General features: G+C 43.0%; 1 protein-coding gene across 1 annotated transcript; it reads right to left on the bottom strand.

Annotated features, from left to right (window-relative positions):
• Window positions 1-238: 238 nt before the first annotated feature.
• LOC146990642 (radixin-like) lies at window positions 239-18,326 on the bottom strand. The gene is made up of 15 exons (XM_085796505.1): window positions 18,139-18,326; window positions 15,646-15,739; window positions 8,707-8,790; window positions 8,383-8,478; window positions 7,873-7,995; window positions 6,945-7,096; window positions 6,707-6,790; window positions 6,309-6,455; window positions 5,475-5,571; window positions 5,217-5,380; window positions 4,464-4,594; window positions 4,220-4,380; window positions 3,853-3,945; window positions 3,520-3,756; window positions 239-2,784 (listed from the first exon to the last, which is right to left on the bottom strand). Exons 2-15 carry the CDS (start codon window positions 15,655-15,657, stop codon window positions 2,620-2,622), a joined length of 1,746 nt encoding a protein of 581 aa, XP_085652631.1. The 5' UTR covers window positions 15,658-15,739; window positions 18,139-18,326; the 3' UTR covers window positions 239-2,619.
• Window positions 18,327-20,321: the final 1,995 nt, after the last annotated feature.

Genomic DNA, 20,321 nt, shown 5'->3' with positions numbered 1-20,321 from the left:
GTGGACAAGAAGATTCATGCAAAAAAAACCACAAAGGTTAAAGAGAACTAGCACTTTCATCATGTACATTCTCGCCTCGCACTTTTGCCAAAAGCTGCTACTGGCCCACCTTTTAGTGTTTTGTGTGTTCCTCCATTTTACATAAATGAAGAAATGTGTGTCTGTATTATCAGAAGAGGAGGAAGAGGAGGAAGAGGGGAATGTGGGGGGGTCATACAAATGACTCACAGTCACAGGCTCAAAATTTAAAACTTTTATTTGTGAACCAATGAAATGAGCTTCAGTCCATCTGTGCCTTCTATCTCAGAGAATACTATCATGAAGTTAAGAAAAAAAACTAAACAAACAAACAAAAAAAACAGCATAACATGACAGCTGGTGCCAAAGCAGGCATCATCATCATCATCACACACTGCTGGTATACGCTCTTTGAACACAATACAAAAATATGAGCTGGAAGCACAGGATCTGTTCTGTTGTCGGTTTGTTTTTTCATCTGCTATGGCAAAACACAACGCTGACGACGACACTGTGGAGTTCAACACAAAAGGCAGCCTTCAGTGTCTCGTTTCATACAAGTGCTTTAACTTTAAAACTCTTGATTAAAAAAAAAACCTACACCAGCTGTCACATATGGCCGTAACAAATAATACCATAAACCTTTGTTTTTTCTGTATTTATACATATAGAAACAAGGAAAACTTGCTGTTTACTCATTTCAAAAATGCAAAATGCACCCTGGAGCATTTTTCCACCCCACAAATATAAAAAAAAAAGGTGGAGTCCATTTGTTGTCTGAGCACAAACGACGTTGTTGGATGAGAATTTAGTTTCGGGGGGAAGAAATTGGCTGTTTCTCCGTTTTATTCTGGAGAGATTTGAACACATCACAACAACAATAATGATAATAATAATAGTAATAGTCCCTTCACATTAACAACAACTCATATCTCATCTCTTTACAAACTCACAAGTGTCTCAGTCTGAAGATTTCACTCCTTTGGTTGTATGAGAGAGAGGGAAAGTTTTGTGCAGACTCTGAAGGCCATTTGAATTTTTATTTATTTTTATTTTTCACAAGAGAGCCTCCATTTAGGTTTGACGCTTCTTCATCTTCTAAAAAAAAAAAAAAAAGGCTCTGTATAATCGACATCATTTCATTTCATTCACCTTCCTCATTGTTTGGGATTATTTTCAGACAAAATGAGAATGAACAGAAACATCTGAGCGAGGCGAGGCCCGGAGGAGGAGGAGACCACCAGCTTCAAATGGAAGAAATAACTCCGTTTTAAAATAAATCTCACTTTATCGATGTGCAGCGACGAAGAAAAGAAGCTCGCATCGCCACAAAGACGAGAGGGAGGGGGGGAGGAAAAGAGGGAGGGAAGGAGGGAAGGGGATTAACACCCCGAGTGTTCGACTGTCAGTCACCACTGTGAACATTTCTGAGGTAGAGATTTGTCCTGGGTGGAGGACCGATGTTTTCATAAGCTCCCCAGCCAGAAAGGTGCCAGGCCCTTTAGCTTTACACACCTCTACACACACACACACAGACACACACATGCACACACACACTGGACAGACACACACACAGCATCACTCATCTGTCTGTTCTGTCTGTCCGACCCCGCGCTCCTTTGTGAGCTGGTAGGCAGAGAAAACCATCTATGGTGACTGGGAATGAAACACTGGGATGAAACAGGAAAACACGCACACACATTTACACTTACACAGACACACACACAACACACGGCTACGCAACTACCAATTAGCTTATCTTCATTAACACTTTCAAGCTGAGTGGCCGTCCCATCACCTCTGCATGTAAAACACTTTTCCCTTTTGTTACCTGTTGCTACATTCGTTCTCTTTTCACTTCGCAGAATAGTTTGTTTTGTTTTTTTTATCAAATAATCGTTATCGTCTTGATAATTCGCCTTAAATCGAACTATTAGAAATACTGCAACGTGGTTTCATACAGACCTACTGATATAGAGTGAAACTGGATGAGCATGTGTAGCAGGTGAAACGTTGTGACCTGATGTAACGTAGCAGCGCTTTGACACTGAGTGAAAAATAGTGACCTCATTTATTCCCAAAAATTCCTTGTTTGTGTTTGACAGACAAACTTAAAAAAAAAAAAAAAAAAGATGGGCGTCATCGATTAAAAGGAGTCAAACAAAAGCAGAGGGAGAAAACAACAACTTAAAAACAAGGAGAGGACACGTGGACTCATACTAAAGCTTTGCGTACAAGTTGTTAAGCAAACAAACAAAGAAAAACAAAAAAAAGAGCTATCTATGGCCTCGTTTGCTCAAAATACAAAAAAAAAAAATCCAATTTCTTCCATTTTGGTTTTACAGTTTCTCTTTTCCCCTGTAGCTCTGCAGCTCCACAACGTGTTTTTGTTCAAAGTGGCGTGGAAGCAGCTCCGTGGAGATGTGGGACAAAACTTTGGCAAGAACATTTTGCAAGATTGCTCGGGGTCGGGGGGTTGTTTTATAAGAGGGGGGGGGGCACTAGGACGGCAGCGTCTGTTGTCCGTGTAAATCGAGCGAGGGGAAAGTTCAGACACGGTCCGAGCCGAAAGATGAGGAGGAGGAGGAGGAGGCGTCGTTCTCACATGGACTCGAACTCGTCGATGCGCTGCTTCGTGTTGCCGGATCGGATCTGACGCAGCGTTTTGTACTTGTCTCGGCCCGCTTTCACGTTCTCGGCGTGCAGCACGTCGTTCTGCGTCTTCTTGGTCTCGTCTCTGGCCTCGGCCAACTCCGAGCTCAACGTCTGAGGGATGAAAGCAGAAGGAAAAAAAGGGATGAGAGGTTGATGAGGAGAGGAAGAAGAGTAGAGAAAAACAGCAGGATGAAAGAGGCACAGAAGTTGCAAAACAAAGAAAAAGGACAATATGCGAAACGTAAACACGTGATTGACGCAAAGCCACTAATCGTCTCCTGCTGCTTCACTGGTTTCATGATTCATGATAAACCTCAGATTCTTCTTGCCATAGCTTCAGGTCCTGGCCTACACAGCAGCCCGGCTCACATCCACAGCCTTTGTCACATGTTTCAGGTTGTGAAGAGATAACGGTTAACGGAGGTGATTGGATATCAATAGTCTGATCGATAATAATCATCAGTAGGTCTGCTTCACAGCCAGGCTGCAGTCTAAACCAGCACATCCACTCCTGTAGAGAGCAGGAGGTCAGAGAGGAACGGACACACGGAGACGTCGTTGCCTTATCTTACCCTGATGTGCCATTGCCTGGCCGGAGTCTCTCCTTTGCAACAAAACGGCTGTTAGAAAATAATATTATCTCATTGTTATTGTGTTTTTACTGAGATCTCTGAGGCTTTTGGTGGTTTTTAAAATTTTAATTTAGATCATCTGCTCAGTTTTTCACCTCATTTCATTGATTCATGTGTCATTTTCAGAAAGTGTGACCGTTCCCTTCATCCTGTGAAGGGAACTTTGTGGTGTACGCGTCCCACGGCAACCTCTCCGTCCCCCCCTCGTCCTCACCTGCAGCTGCTGCTTCACCCTCTCGTTCTTCTGGGCCTCGGTGACGCGCTCCTCCTCGCTGCGCAGGTCGAACTGGCTGACGCCCTCGTTGGACAGCTCGGCGCTGGCCTCCGCGTGGTTCTCGTCCTGCTCGTCATGCTCGCTCTCCGCCTGGCCGCCCGGGGGCGCCGGCACCACCGTCATGGCCGTCTTCAGCTCCTCCTTCGTCTTCTCCAAGTCCTCCTGGGCCGACAGAGCCTGGAGGAGGAGGAGGAGACATGGAGAGAGTCAACAAAGCAGAGTGGAGACGACACAACGGAGACAGTTTGACAGAAAGACGGAGCAGCTCTGAACCTTGTGCTGCCATTCTGTGGCCTCGTCCTCCTTCTTCCTCTTGGCGTCTTCCAGCAGAGCGATCTTGGCTGTGAATTCAGCCAGTTCAGCCGCCTGGGGACAGAACAAAGGTCCAACTGTTACACACACACACACACACACACACACACACACTTTGTGTATTGAAACAACCTGGATTGCACTAGATCTGTCAGAACGAACTTCGCTATTCAAACAGAATTCGTAATAATAAGCTGGTATAGGTGTATATCATGAGCTAAAACAAAAAGAAAACATTAAAAATTAGAATATAATTTGAATATTTAACATAAGAAGCGTTAGAAATTCATATCTGATTTCACTTTATAATTCTACTTTGCACACAAACCAGTTGCTCCTGGTTCTTCTGCTGGTCCTCCGCCTGCTTGGCCAGCTCTGCCTTGGCCTCCTCAGCCATCTTCCTGTCTCTCTCCAGCCTCTCCGCCTCCTCCCTCGCTCTCTTTCTTTCCTGTTCCAGCTCCATCGCCTTGCGAGTCTGTTCCTCCAGCTCTGTGGAAACACACACACTTCACATGATCTTCTGGTCTTACAAACTGACTGATAGACATGAGAGAGCAGAAGAACACACACACCTTTTTGAGCTCTCATCGTCTGCTCCTCGATCTGCCTTAGTCTCTCCATCAGCTCGTCTTTCTCCCGCTCTATCCTCTCCTTCTCTTTCTCTGCATGCTCTCGCTTCTTCTTCTCGTTCTCCAGCTGCGCCCTGGAAGGTTTCATGAGAACATGTTTCAGATCATTTTGAGTGAGTGAGAAACATGAAAGTTGCAAATATAGAGAAACACAGCAAATCTCAAGCTGCAGGCAACTGTGTCAAAGAGGAAACACTGCCCTCTAGTGGACACACAGATCCATCTGCAGCTACTCATCTACACTTAGTTCAACGAATCTCAACAGGAAATACTGTTAATTCTCAAATAAAAGCCGAGTCTCAATTAGAAGCCGTTTCTATTTCTGTTTCTAGTTCCTGTGAATGTACGAAACCTTTCCAAGCCCACGATCGCCCTTTTGATTACTGATTGATGTTGAAAGTTGAATAATTTGTGCTAAAGTTCTCAACGGGCCTGAATCAGTGCTGAATAAACTTGTAAATGAACGCTGCTCTGGATCCAGCTCATTCTTTCTGTTCTTAATCAACAACAACAGAACCATTTGACACTGTTTTCCATCCTTGTTGAGCATAAGATTTGTTTAAAAAATTAAATAAAAGCCTGTCCCGTATAGATGCCTGTCTTCTTACAGTACACTGATTTAAACTTAAACAATTTCTTTTGCAGAAGACATTTAATTATAATAAATGTAAAATGTGGCTGCTCCTCTGCAGTTACCTCTCCATCTGTTTGTGGTGCTTCTCCTCTCGGGCCTGAGCCTTCATCTGCTGCACCTCGATGGTGTCGGGCTTCCTCCTCCTCATGTACAGCTCGTGGTTGCCCATGCACAAGGCCAGGATTCGCTTGTTGATGCGCAGCCGCGGGGCGTAAAACACAAAGTCCTGAAAAAGGGACAAACGTATGAAATGTATTCTCACACATGAAGCAGGACATGTCGGCTCTCTGCTCCGAGTCAAACAGATGAACGTGACTCACAGGTGCTTTCTTGTCAATGGGTTTGATGACAAACTTCTTGTCGTTGAAAGAGATGTTTCGGATCTCGCTCCAGGGGAAGCCGATCTTTGGTGTCAGCCTGGAAGACGCATCAAACTGTGATTAATGACCTGCACGTTAAACATTTCAACTTCCATCCTACACACAGTGCAGGATGTTACACCTTTTTTTTTTCTTCTGTGGCTTGTTTTTATAAAATCCAGCCAGCAGATGGCGCCCAACATCAACACACTAGCTTCCTGACGTCGAGGGACTTTTCACTTTACTTTTTCGATTTCACGTGTGTTTTGGCAGGAAACAGGAGGAGGTGGGTGAAAGAGGCAGAACAGAAACAGAAGTGGGAGATCGTGTAATAACGAACACAGAGACGGTGTCTTCCTCTTGTCCAGGTGACAAGATGGAGACACGATGTGATGTGATGACCCACGATAACAGACAGGAAGGGCAGAGCAGAGAGACAGTGGGAGGAAATGCTACAGCAGTTGTGATTACATCTATCCTTTCTTCCACAAAGGGAGAAAAAAAAAAGTCTGTGATCAGGAAAGACTCTCCCACAATGGACAGACACTTTCTCCACCCCTCCCTCGTTTTCCACGTCTAAAAATATCTTCCCCTGACCCTGTTGGACAGCGGGCATTGTGAATCCCTCGTATCAGTCTGTGACAGCAGCTGTAACTGTGATTTCCACTTCAAACCCAACACATAAAGATAGATATAAGATTTCTATCCTCCTAGTTTTCTCTGCTTACATGATTATCTTTTATTTCCATCACTTATTGTGTCTGTTATAGATCTATTTCAGTGTCTGTGCCTCACTTGTCTTCGTGTTCGTAGATGTTGAGGCCGAGGGCGTCCACGCCCAGCCACAGCTGTGTGCCCTTCTTGTTTTTGATCTCAAAGTAGTTGACACCGTACATCTCCAAGTCCTGGGCGATTTTAAGATACTCCATCATCGAGTCCTCTCTAAAGAAGAGGAGACACAGACAGAGGAGGAATATTTTATAATAACAGCCACAGTATCAAACAAATCAAATAAATCGAACACTCCCAGTGAAGGAAAGTGAAGGCATTGTTTGGCCGTATACAGACGGAGACGGCACAGACGGTGATGCACTTCCACATCCAAGCATGACATGACAAGTCCAAGACATGTAGACGCACAGATAGAAATGTCTCTGAGGCGGAGAGAACGTGATGGGAACAGTCTGACACACCTGAGCATTCCTCTGTGTTCTTCGTGCCAAGTCTGTATCCGGTCCTCCCACTGCTCCTTGGTCAGCTTGTGTTGCTCCAGCACTCTGCACACACACACACACAATGAATCACAATGACTTTCACCTGAAGGAATGTCGATCGGCACAGAATTGTTTCCTCTGGAGGAAATCATAGATGACTCCAACAGGGGAACGACACACATCCTAAGTCTGGAGTCATGAGGAGACGTTCACGTACCTCTGAGGCAGCAGTCGGTCGTGTGTTAGGTAGCCAGGCTTGTGGGCGTCCTTGTTGTAGTCTCCATACTTGGCCTGGACGGCGTACGATGCAAGTAACACGGCCGTCTCCGGAGGACAGTAGTTCTCATCGTTCAGGAGGGCCTCCTTCACCTGCAGGAGTGAGACGGAGGACAAGAGTCAGTGCTCTCATTTCATCTGCCCATGAAGAGTTAAAAACATCATTCTGATTATAATGATAAAAAACATGATTTATTATTCTGGTTGTGTCCTAAACTGAACCTATTTTCAAACGAGCAGTTCCTATGGAAATAAGAGGGTTAAATGCTTCTTAAACATACAAAATGCATAACTATCTGATGGTTAAAGCCAGATCCCCTATAATGTATAGATTCAGAAAGTATGGGATATTTACCAGATGGAGCAAATCGCATATTCATTAAGGCTTCAAAACCCTGTCTTTATTAAACGATGGAAACCTGTCGTAGCTTTATTAATGTACAAAGAGTCTGTGGCCTTGGACTCCTGGTCTGGTACTGGGATGGTTTTATTTTATTTTATTATAATATAATTGTTACGTTTTCTATTTATTATTTTATCTTATCATACATATTTTCTAATTTATAGTCATGTATTTATACTGTTTTCTTACATGATTCTTGATTATAAGTGTAAAGATTAAGTGCAGCTGTAAAAAGGGAAAAAATGTAAATGAAAGGAAATGTACATGTCATGTTTATAGGCACAGCTAAGTGAAAACACGCACACACAGCACAAACAACCCCCCACTTATTATCATTTCAAACAAAATACAATGGAGTACAACTTGCAAAACAGTAGTGGGTGAAAACACTCAAGATTTCCTGTAAACTCTGTCACGGTTTCCACAACATCTGGATGACACCGTTGTTTAGTGAGCGGCCTGTTACCTGCAGGAAGAAGAGTCTCTGTGTGATCTCTTGGATCAGCTCCTCTGACACGTCCTCGGGGAAGAATTTGGCTCTGAACTTAAACTGCAGAGGGTTTTCTTTCTTCACATCCTGCTGGGTCACCTGCAAAACAAACACAACGCTTATCTTTACTCTTCACACATCTTATCTTATACATGTACATATTTAATCCATAGACATTTCATTTAGCTTGGTATGTCACCAGATTTCTGCTCATTACAAGTTTTTCAATAACTGCACACAACACAGACACACTTCAGTGCAAGGGGTATTTTCCACCACATTTTTCTGCAGTGGGGGTTTATGCTGGAGGGCTTGCTGGCCTGAGTGAAAGAGGAAGCCTGTTAAAGCTCATCTGACACACCAAACCACAGCAGCACTTCAAGGTCAGTCCCAGACAAGACAAACAACAGTGGATCCCAACAGACAAACTGAAAAGAGGAGACTAGAGGAGGAGAAAGTTCAAGATGTGGAAGAAGCAGAGCTCACCTTCTTGTTGAGTTTGAGCCAGGTGACGTAGCCTTTACTGTCGGTGTACTGCAGGCCGAAGAACCAGACCTCCCGCAGACCCACCGTCTTCACCACCTGAGGACAGAGTCAAATGTAAAGCAAGTTGTAAGTAAGTTGATTGGGAGTCGTGCAAATCTGACGATCGATGATGATTTAACGGGCGAGATTCAGGCGCAAAACTCCTGATTCACAACGTAATATCAGGTAACTGATGAAGGATGTGGGGGAAAGATGGAAGAAAGATGCTTTGTGGTGTCAACACCTTTATTTTTTTACATCTGTGGTTGTGTCACTCATGCTCACCTGGTCAAAGAGCTGTTTTCCTGTCGTGTTCGGTTGGATGGCAAACTCCAACTCTGCATCCATGGTGGTGACTCGGACATTGATCTGGAAAAACAAACGACACGTTTACCACAGGAAACCATTGTTTTTTAATTAGCTTCATACAGAAGACACTGCAGGATGGAGCCACAGCATGAACAACACAGCTCAATCTTTCCATGCTACACTACTAGAGAGAGCAACCCCCACTTTTTCAAGGCAGCCGACTACTCGAGGGCCTGCGATGGGGTGGAGTGGAGGATAAGACTCAGTCATTGGCTGTGCCCTGTTAAAGCAGCACTGGCAGGAGGCCTAGCAGCAGCTGATGGCAGTCGTACAGAGCGAGGCTGACCTCCGAAGCATCTCACATCCTTCCTACCACACCTACGTGCACACATGCTGCCGAGCTGCGGCGGTTAACAAAATTGAAAAAGAGCGTGCATGTTGCTGAGGGAGACGAGAAGCACAATGAGGAGGAGTGTGCACGAGTACAGAGTTCTGTAACAGTAAGAGCACAAGATGAGCATGTAGTGCAACAGGAAACGAGAGCGATGGTCGGGGTTGTGCTCCTCTTTGAGATAAAAGTTTCTGTCAATGAGCCAAACACACAAACAACAAGGGAAAGGAAAAGAAACTGAGGCAATGAAACCTTCCTTTTCTAATTACACACTAAACCTCAGGAATGTTTACTTTGCATTTCTCTCTCTCCCCTTTATTTCCTCGCCATCTCTCCTGCTGTCACCCTCACTCTCTCTGTCTCTCTATGCAATGAATAATCTATGAAACCTGTGTGTACGCAGCATATATAGCTCCCACATGGAGCTCACACCACAATGTATGCGTCTCCGTGTCCCGCTCATTAATAATTACTCATGAAAAACTGCAACACTTTCTCCACACCACAGAGCAGCACACTGTCATTTTAAAAATGGACTAAATTTAACCCACATTTTAATAATCTAGGCTTTATTTTGGTTGGCTTCACGCAGAACGATTACGTCTTAAGTGACTAAGTGATTGTATTTTGCCTTCAGTCAGGATCAATTTTGCTTTCGTTGCTGCATTAAAATAAAAATGTTGTGCTCTCTCTCTGCCAGTATCTTCCAGTGCAAGAGAGGACTTTTATTTTTAGTCATCATCAAAACCAAGGCTTAGTCCAGTTCTGGGAATCAGATACAAGTTGTCTGCAGGGCTGGAAAAACTAAATAACAACAGGAGAGAGATCCACGCACACTTTCAAAGATGTGTTGAATTGAAGATCCTCACCAAATGTTCTCTTTTCAGTACAAATACTGAAATATTTCATTGTATTATGAGCACAGGAGTATGAGCTTTACTATTGATGACGGACGTCCAATTACATTAGTGTCAACATCACTGGATGCTATGGCTATTGTTACATTATAGCAGAACATATTAGGGCTTTGGCTAACTTGGAAAAGCAGATGTTTGGCTTTGATCAGATGGAGATAATTTAATAATACGAATACAAACAACAGATTAAGGATTAAATATTCATTTAAAAAAGACAAAGAATAAAATGTAAAGAGAAACATTCAGCAATTCATACTACTGCAGCACAACCCGAACAAAATAAAACTTCCTACCAAGAGGAACCATCGCCCAGAAATTTGGTTAACAGAGGTAGTGAGTACTGACACCTCCACCCTGCGCTTTTCACACCATGTGAAACTGATAGGGCCGGACTAGTGCTTATGTATTAGCTTTACAACACTGGGCCTCAATAATAAACATGACTTTCTTGACTTTTTTTAATTGGTACAAGGGCTCAATGCTTCAACAGGTAGATCTTACCTTTAACCAAGTTCAACATCAGGGTTCTTCAAACAGACTGATTTAAACCAAACCTATATGAAACCGTTTAAAACTGTCCATGCAAACCCACCTACTGATGATTTAGAGAGACTGAATGAAGCCACTGTTCCATATCCAACTACACCTTAAAGTGCACAAAACTACACCCAGATAAAACAACCCGTTCATGGTTCATTGACACATGAAGTAAGACTTTATTTGTGTTGGTTTCAAGAGCAGCAGCCTCTCTGACTTTCTCAGACAAGAGCGGGTTATGGAGAAATGAAGTGCTGAGCTGAGCTGGGGTTTCCAAGTGACCGGCCTTGAATGCCCCCCCCCCTCCGACCCCCCACTGTGTTTGTGTGGGGCCCCGCCCGCCTGCCATCAGCAATCAGCTGTGAAAGAGGCAGCTTTTGTGCTGCATGTGTGTTACGTGTCTCTGCCAAAACATGGGCAACCCACAGAGAGGTGGAATCCTGTATGGACCAGACGGTCGGTTAATCCTCTCTCTCTCTCTCTCCTGCAAAGAGGGGGAGGAGGAGGAGGAGGAGGAGAGGGACAACAACATGCCGAGGCACTGACACAGCTAATCACATACAGCGACAACTGAGAAGTCTCAAAGGAGCGACTTTTGTGCAGTAAGCCTGTCCTTAGACAACACTGGCCGTCTGATGACACTAGACACACTGGGATCAGATCAGTTCAGAGTTACAGCAGCACTTCAGTCCAGTTCAGACAGAGACAAAGACATATTTCACAAGCTACCAGATCCTGTGGCAGGTCAAAGCTTGTACCCTCCCACAGATTCAGGTGTGTTACTGCCGTTAGACGGAGCATGATGTAAACTGATGTGCTAGGTTGAGGTAAAATCCTAAAACTAGTTTTTAACACGGGACTGGACGTCCATCTGATGAGGCTGCTGTGTCATGTTCCAGTAGTGGCACTGCTCCAATACATCTCAATGTCAACTAGACGTGTTATAGAAGCTGAAGCCTGGTCTTCAGTAGCCACAACTGCATTATGATGTGTTCAGTGTCTTTGCCAACGTTTGTGAGCATTTAGATGCGTTATGATGACTCCATGTTACTGTTACGGCAACTTAAACCATCTTGTATTTTTCTGCAGTTCATAAAAGCAGCAATAAAAATACATCTAACATCAGAAACACAAACTTGACTGTATGTGCTGATGCATCGTCAGTGAGTAGTCATCATTTAATATTAATTTAAGGCTCATCAGTTGAGACAGGACACACTCTTGCTCACACATCTGGTTGACACTGACCGGACTCACAACGCCACACAGCTGCATTTGGTGTGGAGTGGACATTATTAATTCTGTGTTTATTGGCTTCACCCAGCCTCAAATATAAAAGTACAGACTAGTTAAATCTCTCTTTTTGTACAGAGCTCCTGATATACTGTCTGCCGTTATAGAAGGAATTGGAGGCGTGACGTGTAACACAACAGCATCGATGTCCTGTCCCCGCAACGCCCGCTTTGACCTTTACACAGACGATGATCCAGCTCTGTGACTATGTCCTAAAAGGCCGAACAATGCCCCCTCTTCTCTTAATTGCATCTCTCACACAGGACAGCAGACGGACCAAACAACGCAACGACGTTCCCGACTTGAACTAAAGACACAAAACTACTTTATAAATGTCTTGTGAGCAACACAGCACGACAATCTCAACAACAAGTCTCTCGCTGTTCAAAGGAATCAAATCAGGTTATCGTCACATCATTCATAAGTTTTGCGTTTTGTGGTTCAGACTGCAGTTTTGTGATGTTTTTAAAAAAACAAAACCTTCTCCATTTCAGTGGTGAAGACGAGTTCTCATTCAGATGGGCCCCCTTGTTAAATGTGCAGCTGTTTAGTTACTGTAAGCTGTTTAGAGGAGCTTTGCTGAGAGGAGGCCTTAAGAGAGAGACACATACACATACTTCAATCAGTAGAGCTGCTAATCTGGTCTGCTGGGCTCTGAGCAGCTGTCTGTCCCTCTGATTACCCCCCCCCACACACACACCACCACCGCCAGCCTCCTGCAGGGAGAGGCAGGCGTCAGAGCTGAGGGAGGAATCACCGCTACCTACAAACACAAACATTCATCCAGTGGGGAAAGGGGAATTAGGGCCGTCTCTCCTAAACAGGTATTTTTGTCTCGATTTATCTAACGATTAGTCAAACGATTCACTTTTTTGACTTATATGGCTATTGTTTTTTTGGTTGACGATTATTAATTTACAAAAACACTTCTAAACACTTCTTATTCAAATTCTTCTTTTATCAATTTATTGTTTTCAAACCCAACAAAGTTTTGCAGTTCAAGCTACAAATACCTTTTGAAATTGAAAAAAACAAAACAAAAAACTGTTACAAACAGTTCAACCTAAGCCCAAATAAAAGAATTAACAAGAATAAATAACTCAAATAAACACAAATATCAATGAAGTCAAATATTGAAGACACTAACTCACATGACGACCAAGTCATTTGGCTTCTCTTTAAAAATATTTCCACGGTTTTTACATTTTCAACCGTTTTTTTTTTTTTGGCTGTTTGGTCTGAAACGAGCCTCCGCCATTTTTTCCCCGCTTCTGTTTGTGAACGTTAACGTCAGCTGTACGTCACTGATTAAGTCGATTAATCGGGACAGCCGTAGGAAAGATGCATGTAATGTGTGGGAAACATCCCAAACGCTGTGACTGAGTTTACAAGAAACACTGGAGGGATCATTAAAGCGGAGAAAGGAGAACTGTACTTGACTGTGACGGAGCTTTTGTGTGGTAAATGAGGTGAAAGGTCGGACACAACTGTCTGGCAAACAAGAGTTTTAATGTCGCCCAACACTGCAACTCCTCCTATCCCATAATCCTTTGTGTTGTCCTACCTTTTCAACCATGAGTACTCAAATCTCTACTTTCTCTTTTTCTCGAATCTGCCGATTTTAGTGAACTTTATGCTCATCTTTCTGACTCCTCCTTTCACTGACAGCCCCCCCTCGGTCCTCTGGTGATAATCCTCACTCTTCACCACTGCTTCCACTGAGGCAGGATGTTGACACAGACTGGGTCGACCCCAATACACACACACGCACACACACAGCAGGCCCCCTCATCGGCAAACAGGAAAACAGCCACAAGCTAGGAAGCCAGCGAGGGCACTCTTCCTGTGGGTCGCTGTCACCTCATAACTTCCCCTGTGCAACAGCGACAGCAATAAAGCACCTTCAAGGGCGCTGGTTTAAATGATCTCACTGTGAACGGCTCCACAAAATATACAACCTTTGACCATTATACATGTGCTCACATCCTAAAAACTACTGACACGAAGGTCTGTTGTTGTGCAGAGTCTGGATGGTTTTTCTTTACAAGACGCTGTAAATCTCAGCTGTTAAACGGTCCATTTAAATCAATGGAAGAATGTGTTGTGTTGCTACACTGAAAGTCCACTGTCGGTCTTATTATAAAAAGTTATATTGAAATTTTGCTTGAGCAGGAACAAGAAATGCAACTTTGTCAAAAAAGCAAAAAAAACAAAACAACGGCATTACAGATGACGTCATTAAAGGGATACTTCACCCAAAATCAATAATTCACCAATCATCTACTCAGCGTCATGCCAAGGAAGGGTTTGGAGAACTTTCAGAGTCATCAAAACACTACAACAAGGCTAAAAACAGAGATCACTTTAATGTTTTCTGAACATCTTTTCCATGTGGCGGCTTCAGGACACTTGGGTCAGTACGGACGAGCAGTATGGTATCTGGATGTTTCATAGTGTGTGTTAGTGAGCTCTATCCACCACCATTACATAAAAATCAGCCGCCAGCCGGAAATTCAGCGACCCTGTGCGAGCTCAACAACCAGTTTTGTTAGTCAAACTTGCAACTGTCTTATGCCAGATAAAAGTTTCAAGGTTTGGCGCCGATCCCAGGGCAGGTCACGTCTGATAGGCCGCGCTCCCACATCCTCTGTGTATTATGTCAGTGTCTCTCTGCGACAAGCTGTACTTTCTGTCAGTTACTGTCTGTGGCAGAGATGTCACTCTCAGCAGACTGTCCGGCACTTTTCTTTTTTTTTTTTTTTGGGATGCTGCCCTGGTGACTCAGGGGACAAGAGGGGGAAGTGGAGAATGACATCAGTAGCTGGCTGCTGGCTGTGCTGTGCTGTCCTTCTTCCAGACACACACACACACACAAACACCCACCACCTAAAGAGCTAGACAAGGGATGTGCTTCATTTGTAGCAAAGCCTGTTGTTGCCGTTTCCTCGGAAAGTTTCTGATGTAACCTTCGGCAACTTGACCCTGGCATCTTTCCAGCTCGTTGTTTCAAAGTCATCAAATAAGCCGGAGCGAGTCAACTCAGAATGCCAGATATGCCGAACAGCTGTGTCATATTTAGTTTGAGTAAAGTACAGAAGCGTGGCTCTGGAACATCTTACTAAAAAAGTGTGCAACGAGCAACATCCCACTTCCCAAGTCTGTTTGTGATGAGGAAGCGGCGTGCCAATGGTGGGAATCGGACAGCCATGAAAGGACTGCAACAAATTGGTTTTGATTTGGCGTTGTTCACATCCCAGGACTCTGGCATTCTCTCCACCCTTTGAGCAACAATGGCAGCAGTGTTGCAGTCGCAGGGCCTGTGGGCCAGGCCGTACACTTCACACTCTGGCTGTTGTTTACTTGGAAGAGGAGTATGAGGAGTGGGAGCAGCCGTGGGGATGAAACTGCCACTTTTCAGAATGCTAAAATGCAGCTTTAGGCAGTCGTGCATACCAACTATTACAACAATGAAAGATCACTTCTAAAAAAAATAATAAAAGGCAGTTTATACAAGCAGCCTAAGCAGGAACAAGAAGGCAACTTTCATGTTTCCAGTTCATATCACATATCCTCAGCTATACAAGTGACTGCTTAATAATTTTAACACCACAGCATTTTTTTTTTCACCGTGCAAATTAGCAGGGAAAGAGCCTAAATCACATTTTTTCCCCTTAGCGATGCGTTTCTGTATGTCTCTGTTAAACACAGTATGATGAAAGCGGCTGACATTTCTATGCCAACTCTCATCTAGAGCTCATCTAGCTTTCAGCCACTTACCGGTTTCGGCATCTTTGCTTCCTCTCCTCCTTACACCCGACAGCTGAGAGGATAAATCCGTCAGAGGACGACAATAACACTTGTATAACAGGGCCTGAAAGCGAAACGGACAATTGTTTCATTAGGGCACAGTGTTCACATGACTGAAACGATATGAGCTGCTGCTTCAGTACAAGTTTATTCACTTGTGTTTTAGTATACAGTATGTCTTGAATTAAACTTCAGGATTAATCTGTAAATTTAACGAACCTGACAATTTACATGTAAAGATCTGCCAATAAAGGCCTGATTTCAGTGGTGTGGACAATATAAAAGCATAAAGCAGAAACTAACAGAATACAGTTTCTGTAGAGAACAAACAAATTACTAAAAAGTAAGGTAACTTGGGGAAAAACCAAGATAAGAAAAAAGAAAAATGGAATGAATCCCATGCCTAAATCTGTTAATGACTATGAGTCACAGAAACCCCACACAGCCAGAAGCAGAGAAAAGTGGTTTCACATTCAATCTCAAGGAAGCGTGACCACTTATTGTACATATGGTAACTATTGCATGGGTGCATGTGTGTGTGTGTGGGGAGGGGAACTACCTAACACATAATTTGTGTGGAGATAAAAAAGTGAAAGACAGTGGGTGCGTTTTGCAGTGACTCATGAGAGTCAAATAATAACAATATTTGATTTTACAATGCATGTTCACCATTAATCAGGCAACTACAGAAATATGTTCACTTCAGTCATTTTTCTCTGTGACTTCCAGCCACACCTCCCTCTGACAGAAAGTGACAAGACCCTGAACACAGGCTCACACAACTGGAAACTAACAGTTTATTGATCATGCTGATTATTACTACCAGGGGCTGCCTTATGTCAAAGCACCTGATGTATCTAACACACCTGAACTGGCCTTTTTTGCATATTGTTTAAGATCTTCAAACAAATTTTAACATTTGACGAAGATAACCCAAGTAAAATCCAGTTTTTAAATGATGATTTCATTTCTTACCTACCTGGCCCTATGTGAAAAAGTAGGCTAATTGTCCCCCTTTGTTAAATCACAAACTAACTGTGATAAACCTTTTTTTTTTGGAAAGCTGAGTTCAATTTCAGTGTCCACACCCAGACAGAGCTGTTGAATCAAGACATTACTTCAATAGAAGCAGTTTGAATGAAGTGAAGGAGGCTAAAGGATCTCAAAGACAACACATCATACTGCCATCTAAAGAAAGAAATTCAAGAACAGATGATAAAAACAAAATCGTTGACATCTATCAGTCTGGAGAGTGTTACAAAGAGATTTCTCAAGCTTTGGGACTCAAGTGAACCACAGAATCCCAAAATATACAGTGGCACCCCTGGTCGAAATAACTGTTAATGTGAAGTGGAAGATGAAATGATCTCCAAAAGGCATAACGTTAAGCATGAACCACTCTTTTGCAAGATTTATAGCAGCAACCTGCAAAAGAATGGGAAACCCAGGAGACTTGTGTTCTCAGATAACTTTGACCAAGGTATCAGACAAGCTATTTACTACACACTGTGATAGTTTCCAATGGGGGGGCTGCTAGGTACTAACTATGCAGGGTGGCCAAACCTTCGCTGAGGGCCCTTTTCCTTTTCTGTTATTTTGAAAATGAAAAATGAATATTGTTTAAAATGTAAAGGGAATGCGTCATCTGTAACTTTATGCCTTTTGGAGATCATGAATAGTTCACTGTACACATTAACAGAAATTTTGACCAGGGGTGCCCAGACTTTTGCATGCCATTATATATAATACAGTACATGAAAGTGACATATATTTGAAAAACGGTCAATTATGTTGGTCTTTCTTACACAAATGTTCACGTTAAAACTTTTAGCAGAAGACTTGAGTGGTGGTGTGTTTGTAGGCTACTCACACACACACAGACACACGAACACATGTATGCCCACTTGTAGCTTCCGAGACAGAAAATGCGCTTTGCCTATAATTCACGCGCCGAGAGTTGGCTTCTTCTTCCGTTACGTTACGTCACAATTCAACTACAATTTAGTAAAACGGTAGTAAACGTAAACAACCGCCACGTTCTTAGCCGTTGTTAGCCGTTAACAAGAGTCTCTTCGTTCCAGAACGCTCGTCAAGTCAAAGGTGGCCCGTTGGAAAAGGCTGACATTTTTTTTTTTTTTTTTACATAGTGGGTGTAGGCGAGATAACGGGACTGGTACATGTGAAGTTTCAAAGCAACACTTATCACCATGAATTCACCACATCTGACACCAGAAAGAAGCGACAACAACATCAACAACAGGCAACAGCCATAAACATAAAAGTGACTTCATAGTAACCACGTACCACACACTGTGGTGCGTTTACGGACACAACTTAACGTACAAAACAAAACAAAAAAACACCGTTTACATGCGTCACGTAAAAATAAGAAACGGTCGAGCACGAGGACATCCGCTATTGCATCAAACTTGAGGAGAAGCTCATCTTTTAGGGAGAGGCAACTCACCGGGGGGGAGACGAAGTATTATCTTTAAAAATAGAAAAAAAAAATTAAAAAGCCTGGTATCTTCGGGTGTGGCAGATAATCCACGACGGAAAAACCTCGTAGTAGTTCCCGTTCCTTATCTCTCCGCGCTGCTTCTGTCGAGACAAATTCCCACAGACATAGAAAAACCGTTGAAGTCTAAGCAACCATAAGGCGATTTGGGGTGCTGCCGTCGAGCCAGCCGGAATGAGATGCTACGACTTCCGGTCTCGGCTTCCAAAATAAGAGCCCCCACAGAAACGTTAGGGGGAGGAATTGTAGTTTTTTGCAGTCTAATTTCTTTGTTCTTTTTTTTTACTTCTTACTTACAAGCACAGCGATTATATCAAGTATCATTACAAAGGAACAAATAGAAAAATGTGAATAAAAATGCAAATTCTGCATTTCCCAAAACCCCCTTTTATCAGTGGTTTTTAACACTCCATTCAACTGCATTGCTGCCTTAACAAAAAATAATAATAAAAATGACTGACACGTAGAAGATCAGCAACATTTTCGACATGAGTTTCATTTCATATTTTTCTACTCGTCAGTTTCATGGTGTAATTTGAAATTTAATTACCTTATTTCCGTTCTTCATCCCAGTTTCTGTCTCCAACTTGACACTGCTAATGTGGAGATGTACAATATGGCTGTCAGTAGGCTAGAAGTGGATGCAAGGTATGTATGAGGCATGCATCGTGGTAGGTAAGGTATGGAGGGTGATTAATGCCAGTGCTGCACGAAACACGTGAGTTCTCCAGAAATTAAAGCTGAAACTGCCCCTGCACAAACATACTGATAACTTTGTGTTTCAAAAAATACATGAAGAAATACTCCACACAGAAGCCTGCTGTGCTCCCCCTGGCAGGCGGACTACAACAGTGCATTGGCTTGCACTGAAAGCTGTGGTTACTTTTTGTGCAACCATGCACTTTCAGGTTTTGCAATATTTGCAGTAAGTTTCACTTATTGCAGCTCATACATATGAGAGTGGGTTTGTAAGTGTGGATTGATGTACTTATTTCTTCTTCCAGCAGATGTCATAGTCTCCCTTCTGTTGGCATCCTCAAGGAGTTTAGGAGAGGACCTGACAAGAGACACACTCTTACAATCCACTTCAAAATAGTTAAATATAAAATATAATAAAACAGAGCTGCTTAAAAGGCTCCACAAATCAATTTGTTTCTGTGTTTAACTATTAAAACAATAATGTGACCAAATAAATAGACTTAAATGTGTGTGCAGTTTGAATTTTACAAATGTACACCATCTTGATATTAAAAAAGACAGTGACATTGAGTTTTCTTTCTCTCTAATATTTTATTTATGACTTCAAACATGGAGTACAAGTGGTGGAATTCACAACACGATCAAGGAGATATGCTGCTACTACAAGAAGGCTAAAAATAGAGATCTCCAAACCCTTCCTTGGCATGGCGGTGAGTAGAAAATTGGTGAATTATAGATTCTGGGTGAAGTTGCCTTTACTATTGTAATTTCCTAACAGGACGCAAGGAGGCAGCACAGCTCTGTTGGTACAGTTGCTCCCTTTACAGAGGCATCACATTTCTTTATGTAGACAACAGCACACTAAACTCAATTTTTTGATTAGCTAATTAAAGTTGTGCATGTTGAAATAACAAAAACCATCAATCCTATTTAATTGAAGGCTGACATTTTAAAATGTTTAGGCTCACAATTTGGTAATAAATCTTGATTTTAATTAGACATTAATTTCTGTGTTCACGCCTGCTCCTTTTTTGTGTGCCTTCTGGCTTTCACACATGGTTTTTGACTGGATGAACATGTTCAGAGTGAGGTGTCATGTCTTTCAGAACCTTGTGCAAGAAACTGAAAGTGAGTTTGCGCGCTTTTCCCTGGACAAAAAAAACAACAAACGTGCTGCTGAAATCTGTCGACTCCTCCATTTCCATGTGCTCTGGACATCCCCGCAGCCAATGTCCGTGAACTTGGCTGTTAGAAGTGTCACATTGTGTTGCATGAGGAGCTTGTCTTGGTCTTTATTTAGCCTGGCATATCACCACGTCACAAGATCTGGGACCATATGACTAAGGGCATGCTGCTCTATTGTCAAAGCCATGAAAGAAGCCACTGTGTGGGGGGGTGGGGGGGGACTGGTAATTGGTTGGGGAATTGG

The sequence above is a fragment of the Trachurus japonicus genome, chromosome 2 (genome assembly GCF_045865225.1).
Source record: "Trachurus japonicus isolate A0001 chromosome 2, Traja_1.0".
Classification (NCBI taxonomy): Eukaryota; Metazoa; Chordata; class Actinopteri; order Carangiformes; family Carangidae; genus Trachurus; species Trachurus japonicus.
Note: the sequence above shows the minus strand (reverse complement) of the source record. Positions and strands in the feature narration are given on the sequence as shown.